General features: G+C 41.2%; 2 protein-coding genes across 2 annotated transcripts; one reads left to right on the top strand and one right to left on the bottom strand.

The window, feature by feature from the left end:
* The first annotated feature begins 6,909 nt into the window (after nucleotides 1–6,909).
* On the top strand, nucleotides 6,910–7,368 carry LOC138871667 (uncharacterized). The gene has a single exon (XM_070149563.1). It carries the CDS (start codon nucleotides 6,910–6,912, stop codon nucleotides 7,366–7,368), a length of 459 nt encoding a protein of 152 aa, XP_070005664.1.
* An 11,996-nt stretch (nucleotides 7,369–19,364) lies between these two features.
* On the bottom strand, nucleotides 19,365–20,497 carry LOC138871678 (uncharacterized). The gene is made up of 2 exons (XM_070149575.1): nucleotides 19,995–20,497; nucleotides 19,365–19,944 (listed from the first exon to the last, which is right to left on the bottom strand). Exons 1-2 carry the CDS (start codon nucleotides 20,495–20,497, stop codon nucleotides 19,365–19,367), a joined length of 1,083 nt encoding a protein of 360 aa, XP_070005676.1.
* Between the last annotated feature and the right edge of the window lie 1,158 nt (nucleotides 20,498–21,655).

Below are 21,655 nucleotides of genomic sequence, written 5' to 3' on the forward strand. Positions count from 1 at the left end.
AAATTAATTTATTTCTTCTCTTTTTATTATATAAATGTCCAATAATTATCCTTCAAATTACTTTTGTGAGGATTTAGCCATTTAAATTCATTATTTATGTCGTTGTTGTTGTTGTTGTAAGCTAAATTGCACATCTTTGCAATAATAGCCCTTACTAATGTATAATTACATTATTTATGCATAAAATGGTCTTTTATATTTTTTAAATGTCAAATAACTATTTTAAATTATTTTAGTATACAAAGATATTTTTGGTGCTCATTTATTATTTTTATAAATTAATTAGTTATTAAAATTGGCTAATTAAAATCTGGCCTTATTTTATTTCAATTTTGGCCTTAATATTGACCCAATACCCAGCCCAATCTCAACCTAAACCTACCTAGACCAAAACTAAACGCCCAACCTGGCCCCAATCTCATTTAATCTCAGTCGTTGATCATAGAGATCAACGACCACAATTGGCCCCTTTTTTGTTTAATCCCAGACGACCCCCCAAATCCTCTCATTTTCTCACCAATCGCTGCCCTGAAATCCCTTTCCTCTCAAAAGCTCTTAAACCCTAACCCTAGTTTACCCACATCGCTGGTCATCTTCTGCCTTTCATGGTGTTTCCCCACCACCACTAGGCCACTAATGGCCTCCCTCACGCTGGTATTGCCACCTCTAAGGTCCTCGAGGGACCAGGGTCAGTCCGCTTGTATCTCTATCCCTTTATCGCTTGTTTCAGGCTGTTCCGGTTTGGTTCCAAGTAAGATCTCCCTATATCGACATGAATCTAGGGGTTTCTAAGCTTGTTTCTTCATCTATGTGATTGTTCTTCTCGAAACCCTAATTTCTTCATTATGAACTTCTTAGATCTATACAGATCTGAGATGGTTTGGATCTATTTAATATGATTTTTACAATAACCTTTTGATTCTTTACAAGAATCATCTTATTTTTGAATGATTTTTCATCTTTCTCTAAACTACGGTTTCCGAAAATTTCTTTTTCCAAAACATTTGATGATTTGGGTGTTTAATCTTCTGTTTCCTATATGTTTTAACCGATTTCGTTAGGTTTGCTCTAACTTCAACTCATTTACACTAAAAGCCCTAAATTTTTTGACTCTTTTGTTTGGTTTTTGAGTTACTTGTGTACTGCCTTTGTTCTTGCCTTGGTTCTTGTGATTTCTCTTTAGCCATTTAGATTTCTCGTGATTTTCTTATCGTAATATTCCTCTACTAAGTTCTTGGTTCAACTTTTCTACTGATTTTATATATGTATGTTCATTCTGAATATTCTTTTCTTGCTTTATTTAAGTTGTCTGCGATATTTGCTGATTCTTTACGTGATTTTCTCCTTAGTTAAACCCTTGATTATTCTGAAGTTCTTATTTTCGGTTTTAATTGAGCCCTTTTCCCTAACAAAGTCCTTGATTCTTACTACTCTACTCGGTTTGATTGAACATCTTGCCTTAATTAGTTTCCTCTTGCCTTATTTGTTATTTACTGATTCTTGCTAACTATTTCCTTAATTTGACCATTGTTCATTGACCCCTAATTACCTTAATTGATTTCCTTCCTTAAAATATCTATCTTGATTTTACCGTTGATTGATTATCCCTTTATTAAAGAGAAAACTTACTGATTTTACATGTGATTGATTCCATGAATTTCTCTAATTGCTACTTAATTGATCTCTTGCCTTATTTTGTTTAGCTCTTGATTACTATATAAACTCCCTCTTATTTTAACTGCTCGACACGAACAATAGTTCAGAAACTATCACTGTACACTCTAAAAGGCTCTCTGTCTACTCTCTCTGCTCTCTTTGCTACTTGTGATCCCTGTTATTCTAGCCGGCTGCAAGCCAAGGCTGGGAATTGCACAATACCTTGCTCACATTTTATGTTTTCTTTCTTTAACTAGGTATGCTTCTGATTAAATTTTAAGAATCAAAACCTATATGTTTACTTACTACTTTAGTTCATGTGACCTGATGTCCGTTCTTGCTTCTGTTTACTGCTCACCCAGCTCAAATCTATGATAAGCATGTTTCCACTATGCTGCCTTGCTATCTTGTTTGACAGATCTACATATGTAACTAGGCCTGTTTGACTAACTATTGTTTTTCCTAAATTCTGCTTCTATGTAATTAGCATGCCTTCATTTGTTAATACTTGTATAGCATGCCCATCTAAGTCTTTGCATGTTCAGCCTCACTCATGTTAAGTTAATTACTCTCCCTAGAATGGCTTCAACATGCTTCTGCTGTAATCTTTGCTGCATTCCTCAAACTGTTTTATCACTAAAATGAGCATTGTTTTTTTCCAGAAATTCTTTCCAATCGTAAGACCTTTCTTTGTACTATCTATTAAACTATTTCAAACCATTATGCACTTCCACTTACTCTTGGAATACTAGGTCCTGCCCCTCTAATATGTGTACTGCCTTGAGACCCTTGATATCTCACTGAACTCTGGCATGTCAGAGCTAGCATTTCCACACTACACCTAAATCAGTTATTATTTGAGAAAGGTCTAGGTGTGAGCACTACCCGGGATCCTTGAGGTCCTTAGGGAACTCTGACACACCTAGGCATGAATTTAGCTATGGAACTTTGGGCATTTGAGACTAATGGAGGCTTGGAAATCATTTGGGTCTACTTCAGGCTCCCTGTAAATTATTTTCTGTTCTATTTATGTAATTTTTATTCAATTCATCGGTCTGTAATAATTAATTATAAACAAACAATAGGGTGATTAGTGAAAAAGGGATGGTAGTTATATATTGTGGGTAAAATTGGTTAGATACCATGCCTATAGTGTCTTTATTGACTGAAATGTGTTTGTTAGATAACATGCCTATAGGATCTGCTTCGATTTAAAATAAGTTCTATTTGCTTTACTTCCACACAATTAGAAGTCGTGCCTATAGTATCTAAATCAGCTTTTATTAATTGGGAATTGAACTCGAGCCCAGTCGCTCGACAGTTCTCAGCGGTGATTTTTATTGAGTAGCTTGGCTATTTTCCTTCGGAGCTGGTTGCCATCTTTGGCCCCGTGGCCATGCGTGTTATATAGTTCACACACCAAGCTGTGATCCCTTTGAGAGGGATTCGACTAAATAGGCCTGGGCTATTTGGCGTTCCTGGTTTCGCTGACGGTGAACGCGATGTCTAATACAGCGATGTTGAAATTGTATCCTGATGGGCGAGACGCCCTCGCTAGCCTCGTGTACCCATCGAAGCTGGCTCAGTTAATGATTCCTCGAGGATATTTTCCTCGATTCATTCTCCGATCATTGCAAGGTAGGTTGCGTCTCGGGGCATTCCTCCTATCTGTGGCGTACGAGCAGTATCTTTCTTTGTTTGGCATCAGTTTCTTTGCCAGGAGCTTGCTTGGGTATACTGAGCCTGATGGGGCTTTCAGCTGGTCATCCACGACCCTGATTTGTGACTAGTGCTAGATATGGGCGTCTGACCAGGTCTTGGCTGGATACCCGATCAAGTTCTGTTTCAACTGCCTTGAAATCACCAGGCTTTGCTCGTTTAGGCTTTGAGTGAAGGCCTGCACCGCCCAGTCATATGAGACCGGGGATAGTTCTATCCATTCAATCTGGGAACGAGATGCGAATTCTTGCAGCATTTCATTCTCCCTTTGATTAATCTCGGATGCGTCAGGTTTTCTCGTCGTTGCTTCGATGGCACCAGCGTGTGCCTTTATAAAGGAATCCACCAGTATGGTAAGTGATTTTATGGGGTTGGGAGCTAGGATATGATGCCACATCATGACCCCCTTTGGGAGCGTTTCCCCGAACCTCTTCAATAAGACAAACTCGATATCATCGTCTTTTGTGTCATTGCCTTTCACCGCGCACGTATAAGTAGTCATGTGTTCGTTAGGATCTGAGGTCCTATTGTACTTTGGGAGCTCTATCATTCCGGAATTCTTTGGAATGGGTTTCGGGCTGCTTCCTTGGGGAACGACCTTTGTATTAACTTCTTTGAGTTCATGCCCTTGAGGACTAGGGGTGCACTTGGGATCTGGTCGACTCTAGAGTTATAGGTCTCGACCTTCTTCTCGTTGGCTGATATCATTTTCTCGCTCGGTTCGATCCTTTTGGTGAGATCCTCAAGCCTCTTTTACTATGACAGGGTTGGTTATCGATCCATTATTGATCGATCTCCCGGGTACCTATTCGACTGGGGGAGCTATTTCCGGTGCTACTATGCTGGGAGTCTTCGGGTGGTTTTGTAACTAAGCGATAGCCAACTATTGTGCCTGCAACATTTCAAAAATATTATGAAGACTAACTTCATGTTCTTCCTGAGCTGGGATTTTTTGGGCTTCCTGTTAGTCGTCATGCGAATCCGTGTCCGCTGAAATCTGTCCGGGCGCATAATCAGGATTCTGCGGTGGGGCGCTGACAACTTGAGCAGCCACATCGTTTCCCCATTGTTTTCGAGGTCATCGTTCTCGACTCTGTATACTGAGCCGTACATTTTTCCCTGAAATCAAAAGATCTTGGTCAAGATAACTTGTGTTGTGTAATGAAACCAGCAAGAAAATAATCACTATATTTTTATCCCCACGGTGGGCATCAAACTGTTTACCGTGAAAATGGTAATAACAATTAAATTTGTAAATAGTACTCTACAAATACGTGATCTATTTTATGCCAGTTGTTAGAGTAGTGGATGCTAGATATGTGAAGTTTAATCGATGAAATACAAGATAAAATGGGGCAGTAATCAAATCGAGGGGCTTGCTACCAGGGCCTCGAACTGATCGATGAAAGGCCTCGAGGTCGATGCCTGGGCTCGAGCTCGAGCTATCGGGGATAACTGTAAGGGAATAACAGTTAGGATATAATTAACAAGGCTCTTTTTGGCCAATATCAAGCAATAAAAGAAGAACAAGTATGAAAGCAATAAATGGAAAGAGTCGCCTCGAGCGAGTAAGTTAGAGAGAAAAGAGAGAGAGAGTTGTTATTGATCTTGTGTAGAATGGTTGGAGCAACAACAGCCCTTTACAAAGTGGTGAGGATTCCCTTTATATAGGAGGGGAATCCTGTTATAGTACAACGTACATTAATTGTAAAGGCATGGAGATGGGACGTCTAGACGCGACGCCTCAATACAGGCTCTGGGTAGGCCGGCTCTGTCAGACTTAGCCGTGCGCCTTGGGAATTCCCCATTCTGCTCTAGACTCGATCTTCGTCTTCTTTGTGTCGGGCCTCGACGAGCCCCAAGGGAGGGAACTCGGCCACAGCTCCACGTCCTCAGGTCTCGCGACATTCTTCTGAAGTGACTTGATATCAAGAAATTAGGCCGTCTGATTTCACCGCATACAGGGACGTAAAACCAGTTTAGTTATAAAATCAGTTTAATTCATGTTTATTCTATATCGGTTTAATTAATTAATCTGTCCGCTCCTTTAATAAGTTTTCAACGCTGTCTTAATTAATATTACTAGAGAACATGCCTATAGGATCTGTATACGGTAAAATCGGGGGAACCAATTTCTCGATTAATAAGGCATTTTGGGAGATCACCTCGGAGGATCGAGATCACGGACCGAGTAACCCCTCCCCTAGAGATGTATCAACACCCTGCCTGGGGATAATGTTAGTCGATACCCGAACAGGCATGGGGAAATTTCGAAGAATGCAGCCGGGGCTGGTTAAATCTATCAGGCTAGTCTAAAGCTGGTCTGCACCTGCATCATGAAGCTAGTCAGCTGTCCCATCCCGCTTTCCTTATCATTAATGTATCTTGTACTATGTTGGGATTTACCCTCCTATATAAGTGGGATCCTTGGGACTCTGTAAAACCTGTTGCTCTAACTATTCTACACGAAATATACAAGAACCCTTTCTTTTCTCTCCAACATATTTTCTCGATACTATTGCTCTTACTTATCACTTTCATACTTGTTCTTCATTTATTTCTTGTCATTTACCATAAAGAGCCTCCCTTATTTATATCCTCACTGTTATCGCTTTACCGATTATCCCCGATAGCTCGAGCCCGAGCCTGGGTATCGACCTCGAGGCCCCTTATCAGTCAACCCGAGGCCAGAATAGCTAACCTCTCGATTCGATTATAATTCCATTTTAGCTCGAATTTCATCTTTTATCTTCACATATCTAGCATCAACTGCTTAACAACTAGCATAAAAATAGATCACGTATTTTTAGAGTCCCATCAACAAATTTAATTGTTATTACCATTTTCACGGTAAACAGTTCGGCGCCCACTGTGAAGCTAAAAATAATAGTGATTATTTTCTTGCTGGTTTCGTTACACAACGCAAGTTATCTTTCACACCTTTTCTTGTCCAAGATCTTCGATTTCAGGTCAAAATGTCTGGCTCAGTGAACAGAGTTGAGAACGACAACGACAACCTTGAAAATCACGGAGAAAACAGTGTGGCTATTCCAATTATTGGCGCGTCACTGTAGAACCCCAATGTTGCACCTGGACCGATTCCAACGGTCGTGGGTTCGTAAGACGTATAGCAGGTCGACGAAACCTCACACACCGACAGGAGCATAAAACATGGAGTCCAACAAGGAGCCAAAAAAACCCCAGCTCGGGAAGAACGAGAATTTAGCCTTTATGTTATTTTTGAAATATTGCAGGCACAACAGTTGGCTATCACTCAGCTGCAAAGCCACCCGAAGACTCCCAACACGGTAGCACCGGGGACAGCTCCCCTAGTCGAACAGGTACCTGAGAGATCGAGCAATAACGAATCGATAACCAACCATGCCATCGTAAAAATGCTGGAAGACCTCACCAAAAGGATCAAATTGGGCGAGAAAATGATAGAAGCCAAAATCCTGGGTGCACCCTTGGTGCTGAAAGGTGTGGACTCGAAGAAGTTCATACACCCCAAAACCCATTCCAAAGAAGTTCAGAATGCCAGAACTCCCAAAGTACAACGGGACCTCAGATCCCAAAGAACACGTTACTACCTACACTTACGCGGTAAATGGCAACGATATAAAGAATGATGAGATCGAGTCCGTATTGCTGAAAAAGTTCGGGGAAACACTCTCGAATGGGGCCATGATGTGGTATCACAACTTGGCTCCAAACTCCATAGATTCATTCACCATGCTAGCAGACTCTTTTACAAAGGGACATGCTAGTACCATCAAAGTAGCGACGAGGAAGTACGACGTTTTAAAAATTAAGCAAAGGGAGAACGAGATGCTGTGGGAATTTGTGTCCCGCTTTCAAATGGAACGGATGGAGCTACCGCCAGTCTCCAACGACTGGAAAGTGCAGGCTTTTACTCAAGGTCTGAATGAACGAAGCTCGGTGGCTTCAAAAGAGCTGAAACAGAATTTGATCGAGTATCCAGCTGCGACCTAGTCGGACATCCACAACCGGTACAATAAAAAATAATGGCCGAGGATGACCAATTGGGAGCCCCCTCGGGCTCAGTATACCCAAGCAGGCTCCTGGCAAAGGAACCAAAATTAAAAAAAGAAAGATATCAGTCGTACATCGAGGATATGAGGAATGCCCTGAGGCGCGACCTACCTTGCAACTATCGGAAAATAGATCGAGGGTAGGATCCTCGAGGACTCATCAACAGAGCCAGATTCGATAGGAACGCAGGGCCAACGGGCGTACCTCACTTGTCAGAATACAACTTCAACGTCGATGTATTGGACATCGTGTTCGACATCAGTAAAATCAGAGATGCCAAGTGGCCCAGGCCTATAAAATCAGATCCCTAAAAAAGGAATCACAACTTAGTGTGCGAGTTTCACAACAGGCACGGCCACAGGACCGAAGATTGCCACAAACTCTGAGAAGAGGTAGCCCGACTCCTTAACAAAGGGCATCTCTGGGAATTCCTTAGCGATCGAGCCAAAAATCAGTTCTGGGAAAGGGAGGCGACCAAAAAGAATGAGGCAAGCGAGCCACAACATGTCATCCACATGATCATAGGAGGCATCGATGCCCCGCATGAACCATTAATGAGAAGGATGAAAATATCCATCACCAGAGAAAAGCAGACCTGAGGATATATTCCCGAGGGCGCCCTCACATTCAGCTAAGAGGACACAGAGCCCTTATCTCAACCTCACAATGACGCACTGGTAATCTCTTTCCTTGTAAATTATTTTCAAATAAAACGTGTACTCATGGATCCATGTAGCTCGGCCAACATTATCAGGTCAAGGGTGATAGAGCAGCTCAGACTGCTCGACCAAATCGTACCCGCCGCTCGAGTCCTCAACGGATTCAACATGGCAAGTGAAACAACGAAAGGAGAAATCATTCTCCCGGTCACCGTGGCTGGCATAACCTAAAATGCCAAATTCCATGTCATTGAAGGAGACATGAGGTATAACGCCTTATTCGCATGACCGTGGATCCAATACATGAGAGCGGTGCCATCCACTTTTCACCAAATGATGAAATTCCCAACAAAGGACAAAATTAAAACCGTCTATGGGGAACATCACTGGCGCTCGTACCTCCACTCAAAAAAGAGTCAAAAGTTAATCGAGCCACACCCTCAATCAAGCCTAATTAAATGAAATAAAGGACCATATCGCGCCCTCATCTCGAGTGATTGGAACATATCAATCCTCAAAACATCACCGGCGCGTCTCACATTAAGGTACGACCATCTCCCTTTTCATTTCGTATGTTAGACTAACCCTTATACAGGCGCCCGATCGAAGAGGTCAGAATACTAACCTAGCTCGAAGACCTTAAGGTTTTAAAGCATCTGCTGCACTCTTTTCCTTTGACCGAGTTTTTGTCCCGAAAAAGAGTTTTACCGACAAGGTTTTTAACGAGGCAACATCTGCATGCTACCAAAGGGAAACTCAACAAATGTTCGAGGCTTCTTTTGCAACCAACCCCGAACACTGGGGGGCATTCCCCCCGGAAGACACCCGCACGAAAAAACCAAGAAACGCCAAATGGGATCCCTATAGGAAAGTAATGTATGGGGCCAAACGGTCGAACGAACCGCGTCCATTTAGCCGGGCCCCCGACAGCAAATACATGTACACTTGTATCAAATAATCGAAGAATATCTTTTGCACAGGCATCTCACGCTCCAAAAGATACTCGGCACCTTCGCAAAAACAACTCCTACACCGGAGACGTCTTGAACACTCGGGGACTAGCTTCAATAATACAGCACTTAGACGACCTCCGTGTCGGGACTCCAAAATCGTAAGCCCTCAGATAAGGCAGTGCGGTAATTGCTAAACATCTCCAATGCCAAAAGCACCTCGAGTACTCAGGGGCTGGTGTCAAAATCTCAAAAGAAAAGCGCACAACCTCATGGTCGGGATCTCCAAAATTGTAAACCCTCGATAAGGCAATGCAAAGTTTACGAAAAATGGCTCCCGAGTCAAGAAACTCTCGATAACTCAGGCACTGCCGTCAAAACGCCACCTCCATTGACTTATCAAAACATGAGTCTATAAGACACCGAGCGAGCAGACTCGGTCATGTAAGACCTCAACGACATGAAAAAACTATAAGACCTCAACGGCATGAAAACATCTGTAAGACCTCAACGACATGAAAAAACTGTAAGACCTTAACGGCATGAAAAAATCTGTAAGACCTAAACGACATGAAAAAATTGTAAGACCTCAATGGCATGAAAATCCTATAAGACCTCAAAGGCATGAAAAAATTTGTAAGACCTCAACGACATGAAAAAATCTCTAAAACCTCAACGACATGAAATAACTGTAAAACCTCAACAACATGAAAAACCTATAAGACCTCAACAACATGAAAAAATTTGTAAGACCTCAAAGGCATGAAAAAACTGTAAGACCTCAATGGCATGAAAAAACTGTAAGACCTCAAGCAAGGCATGAATCATAATTGTACCAAGTATCTACAAAACTGTAAGACCTCAAGCAAGGCATGAATCATACTTGTACTGATACACTTAAATTACACTATAATTAAATAGTGTAAGGAGGCCGTTGTCAAATATAATAACCCAACAAGGTTGGGGTTGAATCTCTCATGGAATAGGCGTGAAAAGGTTACTCGAGTATTATGCTACTTGACGTGGGTTGTAATTCTATTCCGTTAATTGTAACAAGAGAATGATATGATTGTGATTTGAAGAAATAACTAATTGTGACATTAAGAATGTAAATAATTTTATTTAGGAAACCAAGGCTGTGTCCCCTTCAATGCAGTGTAATGCTATCAGTGTTAATATGATATATTTCTAATAGAAGGTTCTTTAGATATGCAAATGATTTCTAAATGACTACCCAATATTTTCCAATAGTTGTGTAGCATTTCCTCTTTATGATTTTTCCAAATATAAAAGAATTTCAATTAAGAATAATCAATATATGCCAAATAAAACCCACTTATTCATAAGTGATTCTATTAAACAAGGTTTAAAGCCTTGAGTCTTTGATATTTACTTCTACAAAACTCTAACTCACTTTTCCGAGTAAAGAAAGAATTTAATGGCACTTGTTAATGTTTTCAATCACCAACAATAAATGAAGAATGAGAAATAAATATATATCAACCAACCATTATACATATATTCAATGTTAAGCACCCATTAACATAACACCCATTTAGGGTCCACAACCTTAGTATTTAAAGTTAGCTACACATCCTAAAATACAAAAAGATGAGAATATTAAATGCCATAAAGCTTACAAAGTGCAAGATTCTTCACTCCTAAAGCTTCCAAAACCCCCAAGATTCTTCAAAAACAAGACAAGATTCCCCCACAAAACCCCAATAAATCTATTTATAGTGAGTCAAAACTCGGGATCCAATTAAGACAAAGATACCCTTCCATATTAATTATGCAACCGCATATCTGTCGCATAACAGACTTGCGGTCCGCATTCTCTTCAAGGCCATTCGTCGTGTTTAGGTTATGCGGTCCTCATTGTTGATTTGCGATCGCAATTGTCACCGTATTTTCCGCCTTCAGCAACTTCTACAACGAGTTTGCGATCTATTATACAACCCTCAAACCTGTTATGCAGTCGCATAATGGTCCGCATGTTGGATTTGTGGCCTGCATCTTCATATCTGCGATCACATTTTGCTCTTTTCTTGTCCTTTTTCGGCTTTTTGATTTCATTTCCATGTTGTTAGGTCATTAAACCTCATACACTACAAAAACATTAAAATTACATAAGTATAGAAGATAATTGCATTTAAAACAAGATAAAATCTAAGCAATTTGTATTAAATGTTCTAAAATTCTCCGGCACATCAACACCCCCAAATTAAACTCTTGCTTTTCCTCAAGCAACTAAAACGACACTATCCTATTCTAGACTCCATCTAAACAATATGAAACAATAGTGACCGAGGACGATGTCATTTGTCAGTACTACAAGCATGCACTTTCGTTTATTTACCCTTCCTGAACCATTATTGTTATTTACAAAGAAAACTAATCAACTTGTGAAACTTTGAGCCTTGGCCAATTTGACAAAATGTTACTCTCAGCTGAGTGCAAGTGCATTTGACTTGAAAAACTCAACTTCTATCCAACCTCACAATTCATGTGCCCTCACTAGAAAGAAAGTCCCAAACTCACAATATTTACAATGACAAAAAAAGGGACTAATTCACGAAGACACTCACTCTCAAAGAGTTTCAAGTGCTACAACATGCATACCATAAGCTTGCCCTTATTTTAATTCATCGCTATATTGTAAGAGTGTTCGGTTGGAGATCCCATAAGGACTTGTTGAGCTTGTAATGTAGGTTTAGGGAAGGGTCGGATAAGCATTTGGGTAAAAGTGGCTACACCTTCCTTGAACACTACTCACATTTTTCTTTCTTGTTGCTCTTTGCTTCTTTTCAAACCACATAGCCCTCATTAGCTCCTACTTTCCAACATTGAGCCACCTAAAATACCTCTCTAATTTTCTTCAAGACTCCATATTTATATATATACATACATCTCTTTTTCATTTCTTTTTCTTCTTTAGGAGCTTGAATAGTTTCATATCTTGAGGTATAATTTCCTACACTCACTGCACAACCTTGTCAAATTTGGCTTTACACCACACCCCAACTTAGGCTTTTAGAATCATTCTCAATGTTCAAGGAGGGACGAGTTCAAAAGAGATGGAATTATTTCAGAAAAGGGGAAACATTTGTAATGAGGTAGCCAAATAAAAGGTTAAAGGCTCTAGTGGGGTAACTAGTGATACTATCTGCACAATGAGTAGCTTGAAAGAATAACTAGTTTTCCAAAATCACAAAGACTGCATAAGGTCATTTCTCCACCCAAATGTAATTCTCATTTGCATCGAAAGACCAACCGGGCAAGTTCTAGATGGCAGAAGTAAACACAAGAATTATTTATACGAAGACTCACACACATGGCACATGAACTGTTTGGCTCAACATAGTTTTAACCTCGAGTCAACACTTAGCAACTCGAAGCTTTCATCATATTTACATGTATGACTCTAGGTAAATATAGAGTCAAAGAGCGAGCCTCAAGTTCACACAATTGATTTCTTTTATTTTTTTATATCAATGGAAAAATATAGGCTATTTACAGGAACACATGCTTGAAACTAGACAATCACGCCACACCGATCAAAATGTTTCATTCTATTGCCCTGGTTCTCCTATTACACCCTTGGGAAAGAACCCGACGAAGAAAAACTAAGAGGGATTTATTGCTAATTACTAAAATGAACATACAACTATCTACTTGTTTTTGTTTTTTATAATATACAAAGATAACCTATGTACAAAAACCACACAACACAAGTATATACAGAATCACAACACAAGTATGTACAAAAACCATGGAAGTTATATAACACAAAAACATGTACAACAGTTTAATTCACCAAAAAAAAAGTTTGTACAAGGCTATACCACCCCCAACTGAAAAGCATGCATTTTCCCCAATGCATAAGAATGTAAAACAGAGTTTAGGGGCTCCCTAAGGCGCACTAAGCGCTATGGGAGTCAGAATCCGGCTGAATAATGGTGGGATCACCCTCTGATGCTGAAGCTGGGACCAATGATATCTCGGTCGGAGGAGTGACCTCCACTGATGGAGGAGGGATCTACGGTTGGCTCGACACTAGAGCTGGGGCTTGTGAGCTGCTAGCCTCGCCTGCTAATAGCTGAGTGGTCGATGGATTGGCTTGGGCGTCCATGTTTGCTAGAGAATGTTCTATTGCCTTCTGAACAGTTGGTTGTTCCTCCTCTACAACTGTATGGGCAGCAATCTGCTAACCTTTCTCTTGAGGACTCTCATCCTCCTCGGATCATGATTCCTTATCTGTATCTCCATAATCTGCCTCCCCACCTACGGACTCTGCACAATGTCTGGAATCTTCCTTAGAAGGAAGTTCAATACGTGCAGGGGAAGCTGGAGGCTGGGAAGCCCCGACAATCTGAGGTGCAGGGGCTGTCATCAAATTGGAGAAATCAAGGTCTAATCTAGCCATGGACGTGCCCGTTCCCTGCTCTCCTTCCTTAGGCATGAAGGAGGATAGATTGAACTCCAGAGTTTGTATTTTGTAGAGCTCAGTCTTCATTGTGGCAACATCATCACAGAGCTTTGGCAAGTCACCAACCTCACCCCGCTCTATATTTTCAACCCACACCTTAAGCTGCTTCAGGCGATCCCCATAAGATGTTTGTTTCTGTTGGAGGGCCATTATTGAGGACTGGATATGGGTCAAAGCCTACCTGATGAGTATGGAGAGGTTCTTCAGAAACTGGTCTACCTTAGCATTTGCATGTTGAGCTAAGAGACCGAGCCTTAAAACGGTTGGTAGTGCAGTAAAAAGTTGTGCAATGGTGGCCGGAGAGGTGGGCTGTGGAGTGGAAGTAGAGGCAACAGTAGCCTGAGAAGAAATAGGAGTCTGGGAATTTGATGGTTGTGTATCAGCAGGAATCTGGATCTGAACCTCTAGGGGATAAACGTCTACTGTATCACTAATGTGCGTGATATCAATATCCTTCAATGCTTTTCCCGTCTTGTTAGTATGTGGCATTGAAGGGACGTCCACAGCCTTACAGAGGGCTATGATCAAGCACGGGAACGGAAGTGACGTAGCTGTGTGGTTGGCCCGAATCCCTAACTCTCAGAAGATGAAGTCACCCACATCAATCTTTATCCCAGTCATAATGCACACAGTGAGAAGAGCTTTCTTAATGCTTATGTTAGTTTCATTTCGGGATGGGATCAATTGAGAGGTGACAAAACTGAGCTAGAATCTACCTTCTCGTGTGAGATCTTCCTTGAATATTTTATGCAAAGGGTCAATCCAAGCAGGGGTCCCCTTGGCTATCACTAATTCTATCCAACTACGCTCATTATCACTGTTGGCCCATTTGGTGTCACACTCCGCTGTGCCCTATCGCCAGTTTGGGAAGTAGAACTCATTTATGGTGTCACTGCTACAAAACACCTGCTTCCCCCTAACCAAGATAGTATCACAGAAAACTTTGTTGCGTTTGTGGTGAGGGGCCCTGGAGGCTCCATAGGATGCATAAAATTCACGGACTACTGTTTCATTGTAATCATCCGGTATCTCTGTGAAGCACTCCCCGTTTCTAGCCTTGATGTTCTCCAGTATGTGAGTGTACTGCTCCTGTAGCCTGTTCAGACTCAGTTGTTTCTCGGCAAGTATTTTCCATTTTGTGAGCCCTTCTCTATACAGCTCCCTAGAGCCATCGACCCCAAACCTGAGTAGGAAGTCATCTCCTCTTTTTCTTCTTGCCTCAGCTTGTAGGTCAAATGAAGGCAAGGTCTTCTCCTCATCAGACTGGGAGGGATGTGCAGCAGTAGGGTCTGGTCGTGAACGTTTGGCTTGTTGTGCTTGACGACTGGTGGAGGCCATTTTATTTGAAGAGGATATATGTTTCTTAGGATCCATATCTGGAAAAAAATAAAGTGTGAGCAACATAGCAGACAACAGAAGAAAAAGTACAAAGAATTTCAAGTATGCGATAGGTTATGCGGTCGCATAACCACTATGCGGACCACAAACATGTCGCAAACTTTCTGTCTGTTGAAAGGATACAGTTATGTGATGGATTATGCGATCATATATCCATTATGCGGTTTGCAAAACCATCGCATAAATAAATGCATGGAAAGTACATTCACCCTATGCGATCGCAAAGTCCACCACAAAGATGGATCTGCGATCACAGAATTGCCGCAAACCACATGCTACGAAAGCCATGAAACTATTTTAGTATGCGGTGACTTTGTGGTCCGCATATCAATTATGTGATCGCAATGCCGCCGCATTTTGTCATCTTCTTCAGGCCACCTAGGGTTCAATATGTGGCAATAATGTGGACCGCAAATTGACTATGTGGTCCACAGAAGTCATCATTCTCAGCATTTTCAACTCCACCCTCAACAATGGTGAGCCTAATTTCACTACCCAATACCCCAAGCCTAACTACTTATCCAAGAACCCCCTCACATTATGAATAGATACCCAACTACGAAAAGGAAAAAAGAAGAACAACTAAAGGAAACAAAAATAGGAAAAACTCAACAAACTTTAAACTAACTTTACATGAATGAAATTGAGAGAGGAGAACATACCAGTGATGGGGAAATGAGAACACTTGGGAGATGAAATCAACAGGTGTTGTTTACTCTTTTCGATTCAACTAGCCGTTTTCCTTTGTCTTTATTTCGTTTTTTTTGCTTTCTTTTTGATAAAAAAAATTCTTTTCTTTTGTTTTACAAGTTTTTTAATGCTGATGATATGCGAGGGGTACTTACCTGTGAAGTTCGCGGTAAATAAGTCACCGCATAACCCATTATGCGACCGCATAAGTGTTATGCGGTGGGTTCAACTTGAGTTGCTCGAGGACACAATACGGTGCACTTGTGCGATTGCATAATTGAAATGCAGTTCGCAAAGTGAACCTCCTCACCGCATTTTTACCACCAAATTTTGCCAAACAAAGTGTCTGGGTCTGCGACTACTATGCGGTCCGCATAGTTAAAGTGTGACCTAATATGTGTAGCAGACTTCCCATGGTGACTTTTCTTCCCTCTCACACGTAATTTTACCTAGTGTTATGATCTTTTGAATTACCTGCACTCTAACACACACTTTAAATTGCTCAATTAAATCTATCTAACAAAAGTTATATTTTAAAGGACAAAAAGGGTGTTACCACACATGGGTTGCCTCCCATGAAGCGCTTGATTTAACATCGCGGCATGACATAGTTGGCCTTTCTTTGGGTTCACTCATTGGTCGGGCACGGACCATCTTTGAGAGCCAAATGTTCCACTAAATGTTTTTCTCCATCTGTGCCCAAGTAGTGCTTGACTCGCTGGCCATTTACTTTGAAGGTTCGGAGCCCATCCTCCGATTCTAATTCCAAATCTCCAAAAGGGATATATTGACCACCTTGAACGAACTGGACCATTTCGATTTGAGCTTGCCCGGAAACAATTTGAGCCTTGAGCTGAAGAACAAAACCAAGTCACCTGACTTGAACTCCCTTTTCAAGATCTTTTTGTCGTGGACAAACTTCATCCTTTATTTGTACACAGCTGCACTTTCATATGCATGGAAACGGAATTCCTCCATTTCATTGAGTTGTGTTAACCTCAAATTTACAACTTTCACCCAGTCCAAGTTCAACCATTTTAAAGCCCACATGGCTCTGTGCTCCAGTTCTACAGGTAGATGACAAGCCTTGCCGAAGACTAACCGATAAGGAGAAGTCCCAATAGGGGTTTTGTACGCCGTGCTGTATGCCCACAATGCGTCATCTAGCTTCCTTGACCAATCGGTCCCATTTGTATTAACAGTATTTTCTAGAATTTTCTTTATCTCCCAGTTGGAAACTTCAACTTGGCCACTTGATTGGGAATGATAAGGTGTGGCCACCTTATGCTTGACACAATATTTCTATAGTAACCCCGTGAAAGCCTTGTTACAGAAATGAGACCTACCATTACTAAGAATGGCTCTGGGAGTGCCAAATCCCGTGAATATATTTTTCTTTAAGAATGTAGTCACACTCCTTGCCTCGTTGTTTGGTAAGGCAATTGCTTCAACCCATTTGGACACATAGTCCACAACTACCAAGATTTATTTCATACCACAAGAGCTTACAAAGGGGCCCATAAAATCAATTCCCCACATATCAAAGATTTCTATCTCCATCACAAAGTGCCTTCGCATTTCATGCCTCTTGGAGATTGATCATTGCCTTTGGCATTGGTCTCAAGCCTTGACCATTTGATTGGCATCATGATAAATCGACGACCAATAATAACCATATTCAAGCACCTTTAACATAGTTTGATTGCCCCCATGGTGACCCCCGACTGGTGAGTCGTGGCATGCCTTTAGAATTGACATAATCTCCTCTTTTGGAACACAACTTCTGATGAAGTTATTAGCACAAACACCAAACAAGAATGGTTCTTCCCAATAGTATTGACGAAAATCTCTGAAAAACTTCTTCTTCTGATAGGATTCCAATATAGCCGAAATAATGTCACTAACCAAGTAGGTGGCAATATTGGCATACCAAGGAGCAAAAGTGTTAGATAATGCCAATATGTGTTCATCCGAGAAAGCATTATTGATTTCAAGATCTTCCTTTGGTCTCCCTACCTCTTCAAGCCTTGATAAATGATCTGCCACTTTATTTTTCGTCCCTTTTCTATCTTTGATTTCGAAGTCAAACTCTTGCAACAACGGGACCCACCGAATAAATCTAGGCTTTGCATCCTTATTTGCCATAAGATAGCGAAGAGCAGCATGGTCTGTGTACACTATCACCTTGGATCCCAACAAGTAAGCCCGTAATTTCTCAAAGGCATAGACAATGGAAAAAAGTTCTTGCTCAGTCACCGTATAATCCATTTGCGCTCCATTGACTGTCTTGCTTGCATAATAGACCGGGTGAAGAACCTTGTCGTGACATTGGCCAAGCACTACCCCAATAGCTATACCACTAGCGTCACACAAGAGTTCCAATGGAAGAGACCAATCGGGTGTGACAATAATAGGTGCCGTGGTGAGCTTTTGTTTCAATTCCTCAAAGGCCTTGAGGCATTTCATTTCAAACACAAAGTTTGCACCTTTCTCAAGGAGTTTGAACATGGGATTGCAATCTTTGAAAAATCCTTAATGAAATGCCTATAAAATTCGGCATTCCCCAAGAAACTTCGGACACCTTTAACTGAAGTAGGAGGAGGAAGTTTGGAAATGATCTCGATCTTTGCCCGGTCAACCTCTATGCCATATTTTGAAATTTTATGCCCCAATACAATGCCTTCATCCACCATGAAATGTCATTTCTCCCAGTTAAGCACAAGGTTGGTCTCCTCACATCTCTTGAGCACTTTTCTAAGATTGTTAGGACAATGCTCAAAAGAGTCACCTACCACTAAAAAGTCGTCCATGAAAACCTCTAGAAAATTCTTCACCATGTTGGAGAAAATGGACATCATGCATCTTTGAAAAGTAGCCGGAGCGTTGCACAAACCAAATGGCATCCGGCTAAATCCAAAAGTTCCATAAGGGCAAGTGAATATTGTCTTCTCTTGGTCCTCCAATGCTATGTTGATTTGGTTGTAACCGGAATAGCCATCAAGAAAGCAATAGAATGACCTTCCCGTTAGCCGATCAAGCATTTGATCAATAAAAGGCATAGGGAAATGGTCTTTGCACGTGGCACTATTGATCTTCCGATAATCCATACACACCCTCCGTTCGGTCACCATTTTTGATGGGATCAGCTCATTTTTGTCATTTGCAATAACGGTCATGCCTCCCTTTTTCGGCACACATTGCACAAGGCTCATCCAAGAACTATCGGCAATGGGGTAGACCACCCAACATCCAACCACTTGATGATTTCTTTCTTTACCACCTCTTACATGGACGGGTTCAACCGTCGTTGGTGGTCTACAGTTGCTTTAGTTTCATTCTCCAATTGGATATTGTGTTTGCAAATTTAGGCGGGTATCCCTTAGATGTCCGCAATTGTCCATCCAATAGCTTGCCTGTGCTCTTTCAAGACATGCAAAAATTGTTCTACATGCACATCATTCAACAAAGAAGAAACGATTACCGGTAAAGTATCATGTGAGCCAAGAAATGTATACTTCTGGTGTGGTGGAAGTGGTTTGAGCTCTAGTTGCGGTGGATCAATAATAGAAGGCTTTGCGGGAAGGGTGGCCCTATTATCCATGTCAAGAGAGAGCTTCGTCGGAGCATAAGTGTAGGAGCCAAGCCCCTCAAATACGTTGACTGGTTCCATATACCCATCCATATCTCACCATCGAAGTTCACCAAAATAGCCACCAATGCCTAATCGAGGCATTGTTCTTCCATCTTCATTTAAACCGCATCTTCCAATTCATCAACAACATCAATCACCGAGATACTTTCATAATCATGTGGTAGTTCCATACCCTTGCTTGCTTGGAATGTAACCTCTTCATCATTCACACGGAATTTGATCTCATTCCATTTCGAATCCATTAATGCTCTTCCTGTTACAAGGAATGGTCTCCCAAAAATGGTAGGGATCTCTTTGTCAACTACACAATCAAGGATTACGAAATCGGCGGGTAAATGAAACTTTCCCACTTTTAAGTGCACATCATCGACAATTCCCACCGGTCTCTTTATGGAACGATCGGCCATTTGGAATATCATACTTGTAGGCCTTGGCATACCTAACCCTTCTTGCTTGTAAATGGTGAGAGGCATTAAGTTAATGCTAGCCCCATTATCATAAAGGGCTCTTGCAAAATCATGTGTTCCAGTAGTACATGGAATGGTGAAAGCTCCCGGGTCTTCTTTCTTTTGAACGGTGGATTTTGCAATGATGGAACTAACCCGGTGAGTCACATTCACCACTTCATTCTTGGTGGTTCTCTTCTTGGTAATTAAGTATTTCAAATATTTACAAAACCTGGCATCTTTTGAAATGCTTCCACAAATGGAATATTTAACGATAACTACTTGAGAATATCATAGAACTTTTTGAGTTTTCTATCATCAACCTTCCTAGCAAGCCTTTGAGGAAATGGAGGAGGAGGTCTAGGAATAGGTGGTAGAGTTTTTGGTGTCTCTTTTACCTTTTCCTTTACCTCTTCCCGGTTTTCTTTTTGCACTTTCAACTCTTCCAGAACCTTTTCAACTTCAACAACACTTGGCTCTTCAACCTCAACCTCATGTTCGGACTCTTCTACTTCAACCACTTGTTCGCTCCCTCCTTGTAGTACCTTCCCACTCCGAGTAGTAATTGCCATGACATGAGAAGTTGGGCCACTCCCACTACCCTTTGGGTTCGCTATTGTGTCACTTGGAAGTGTCCCTTTTTGCTTCGGATTTGGTTCCCTAAAGAGATCTCTGATTTGGATCTCCAATTTTTGAATAGATGCAGTATGAGAGCCAACAAGCTCGGTCTTATTCCTCATAAAAGTGTCGGACTTCTCTTGATTTTTCAATACACATTCAAGCATGCTTTCCAACTTGGAATCACTTGAGGAACCTTAATTTGAATATTGACCCTTTGGAGGAACATAAGGGTTTGAACTCCAATTTGAGAAGTTGTTGTTATTCCAATTTCATTGATTTGAGCCACCTAGGTCATTTCGCCACTGATGGTTGCCTTGCCCTTGCGGGTTAGACCTCCATTGATTTTGTTGTCCTTGAACTTGGTATTGTTGCCTTTGATAGCTTGCTTGAGAGTTGTTGACGTAGTTGGCTTCCTCATAATCTTCATTTGATATGGGTTGCACATCCTCCATCATATTTACCTTTTCCGTTTGGCTTTCAGTGAACATCTTTGTTAACACATTGACATTGGTGGAAAGCCCTGCGATTACTTGATCTCTCTCTTGATTTTCCTTGATCATGGTGGTCAAGGAAGGAGAACCATATGCAATTCCACCTATGTGTCCTTTGAGTGCCAAGCTTGATTATGTTGTGCCATTTTGTCAAGGATTTGTGTGACCCTTACGTATGTCTTGTCCATAAAAGATCCATCAGCTGCATTCTTGGCTATACATTGGTTCATAGTATCTAAACCCATGTAGAATTTGTCCAATAAGATAGAATCCAGAAAACCATGATTGGGAGACCTCGCCAAATACAACTTGAATCGATCCCATGCCTTTTGTAGATGTTCTCCTAGTACTTGCTTGAAAAAGAAAATTTTATCCCGGAGCTCAGATTTCTTACTTTGCGGGAACCATTTATCTAAGAATGCTCGGACAAGTTCAAGCCAAGAATGAATGGAATTTGGTGGCATATTTTGAAGCCATTTCCTTGTATCCCCAGCAAGTGCGTACTTGAACACCCTCAACCTTAGGGCATCATCAGAGACATTGTTCTGCTTATGCATCACACATACACCCAAGACGTTTCTGAGATGTGTAAGATCATCATCAGTGGAATTCCTGAAAAACCCGTCCTCTTTGAGCATTAAGATTAAAACATGTTCCACCTTGAAAGTTGCAACACCAACAACCGGAAGTATAATAGCATTTGTAATTTCGATGTACTCATCTATGTCCGCCAAAGGATTTTCTTCCATTTCTTCCTCATATTCGGCCATGTCTTCCTATCAACACCAAACAAAACAAGCAAAGTGTGATGGAATAGAATAAGACGTAAAG

This window comes from Nicotiana sylvestris, chromosome 1 (genome assembly GCF_000393655.2).
Source record: "Nicotiana sylvestris chromosome 1, ASM39365v2, whole genome shotgun sequence".
Taxonomy (NCBI): Eukaryota; Viridiplantae; Streptophyta; class Magnoliopsida; order Solanales; family Solanaceae; genus Nicotiana; species Nicotiana sylvestris.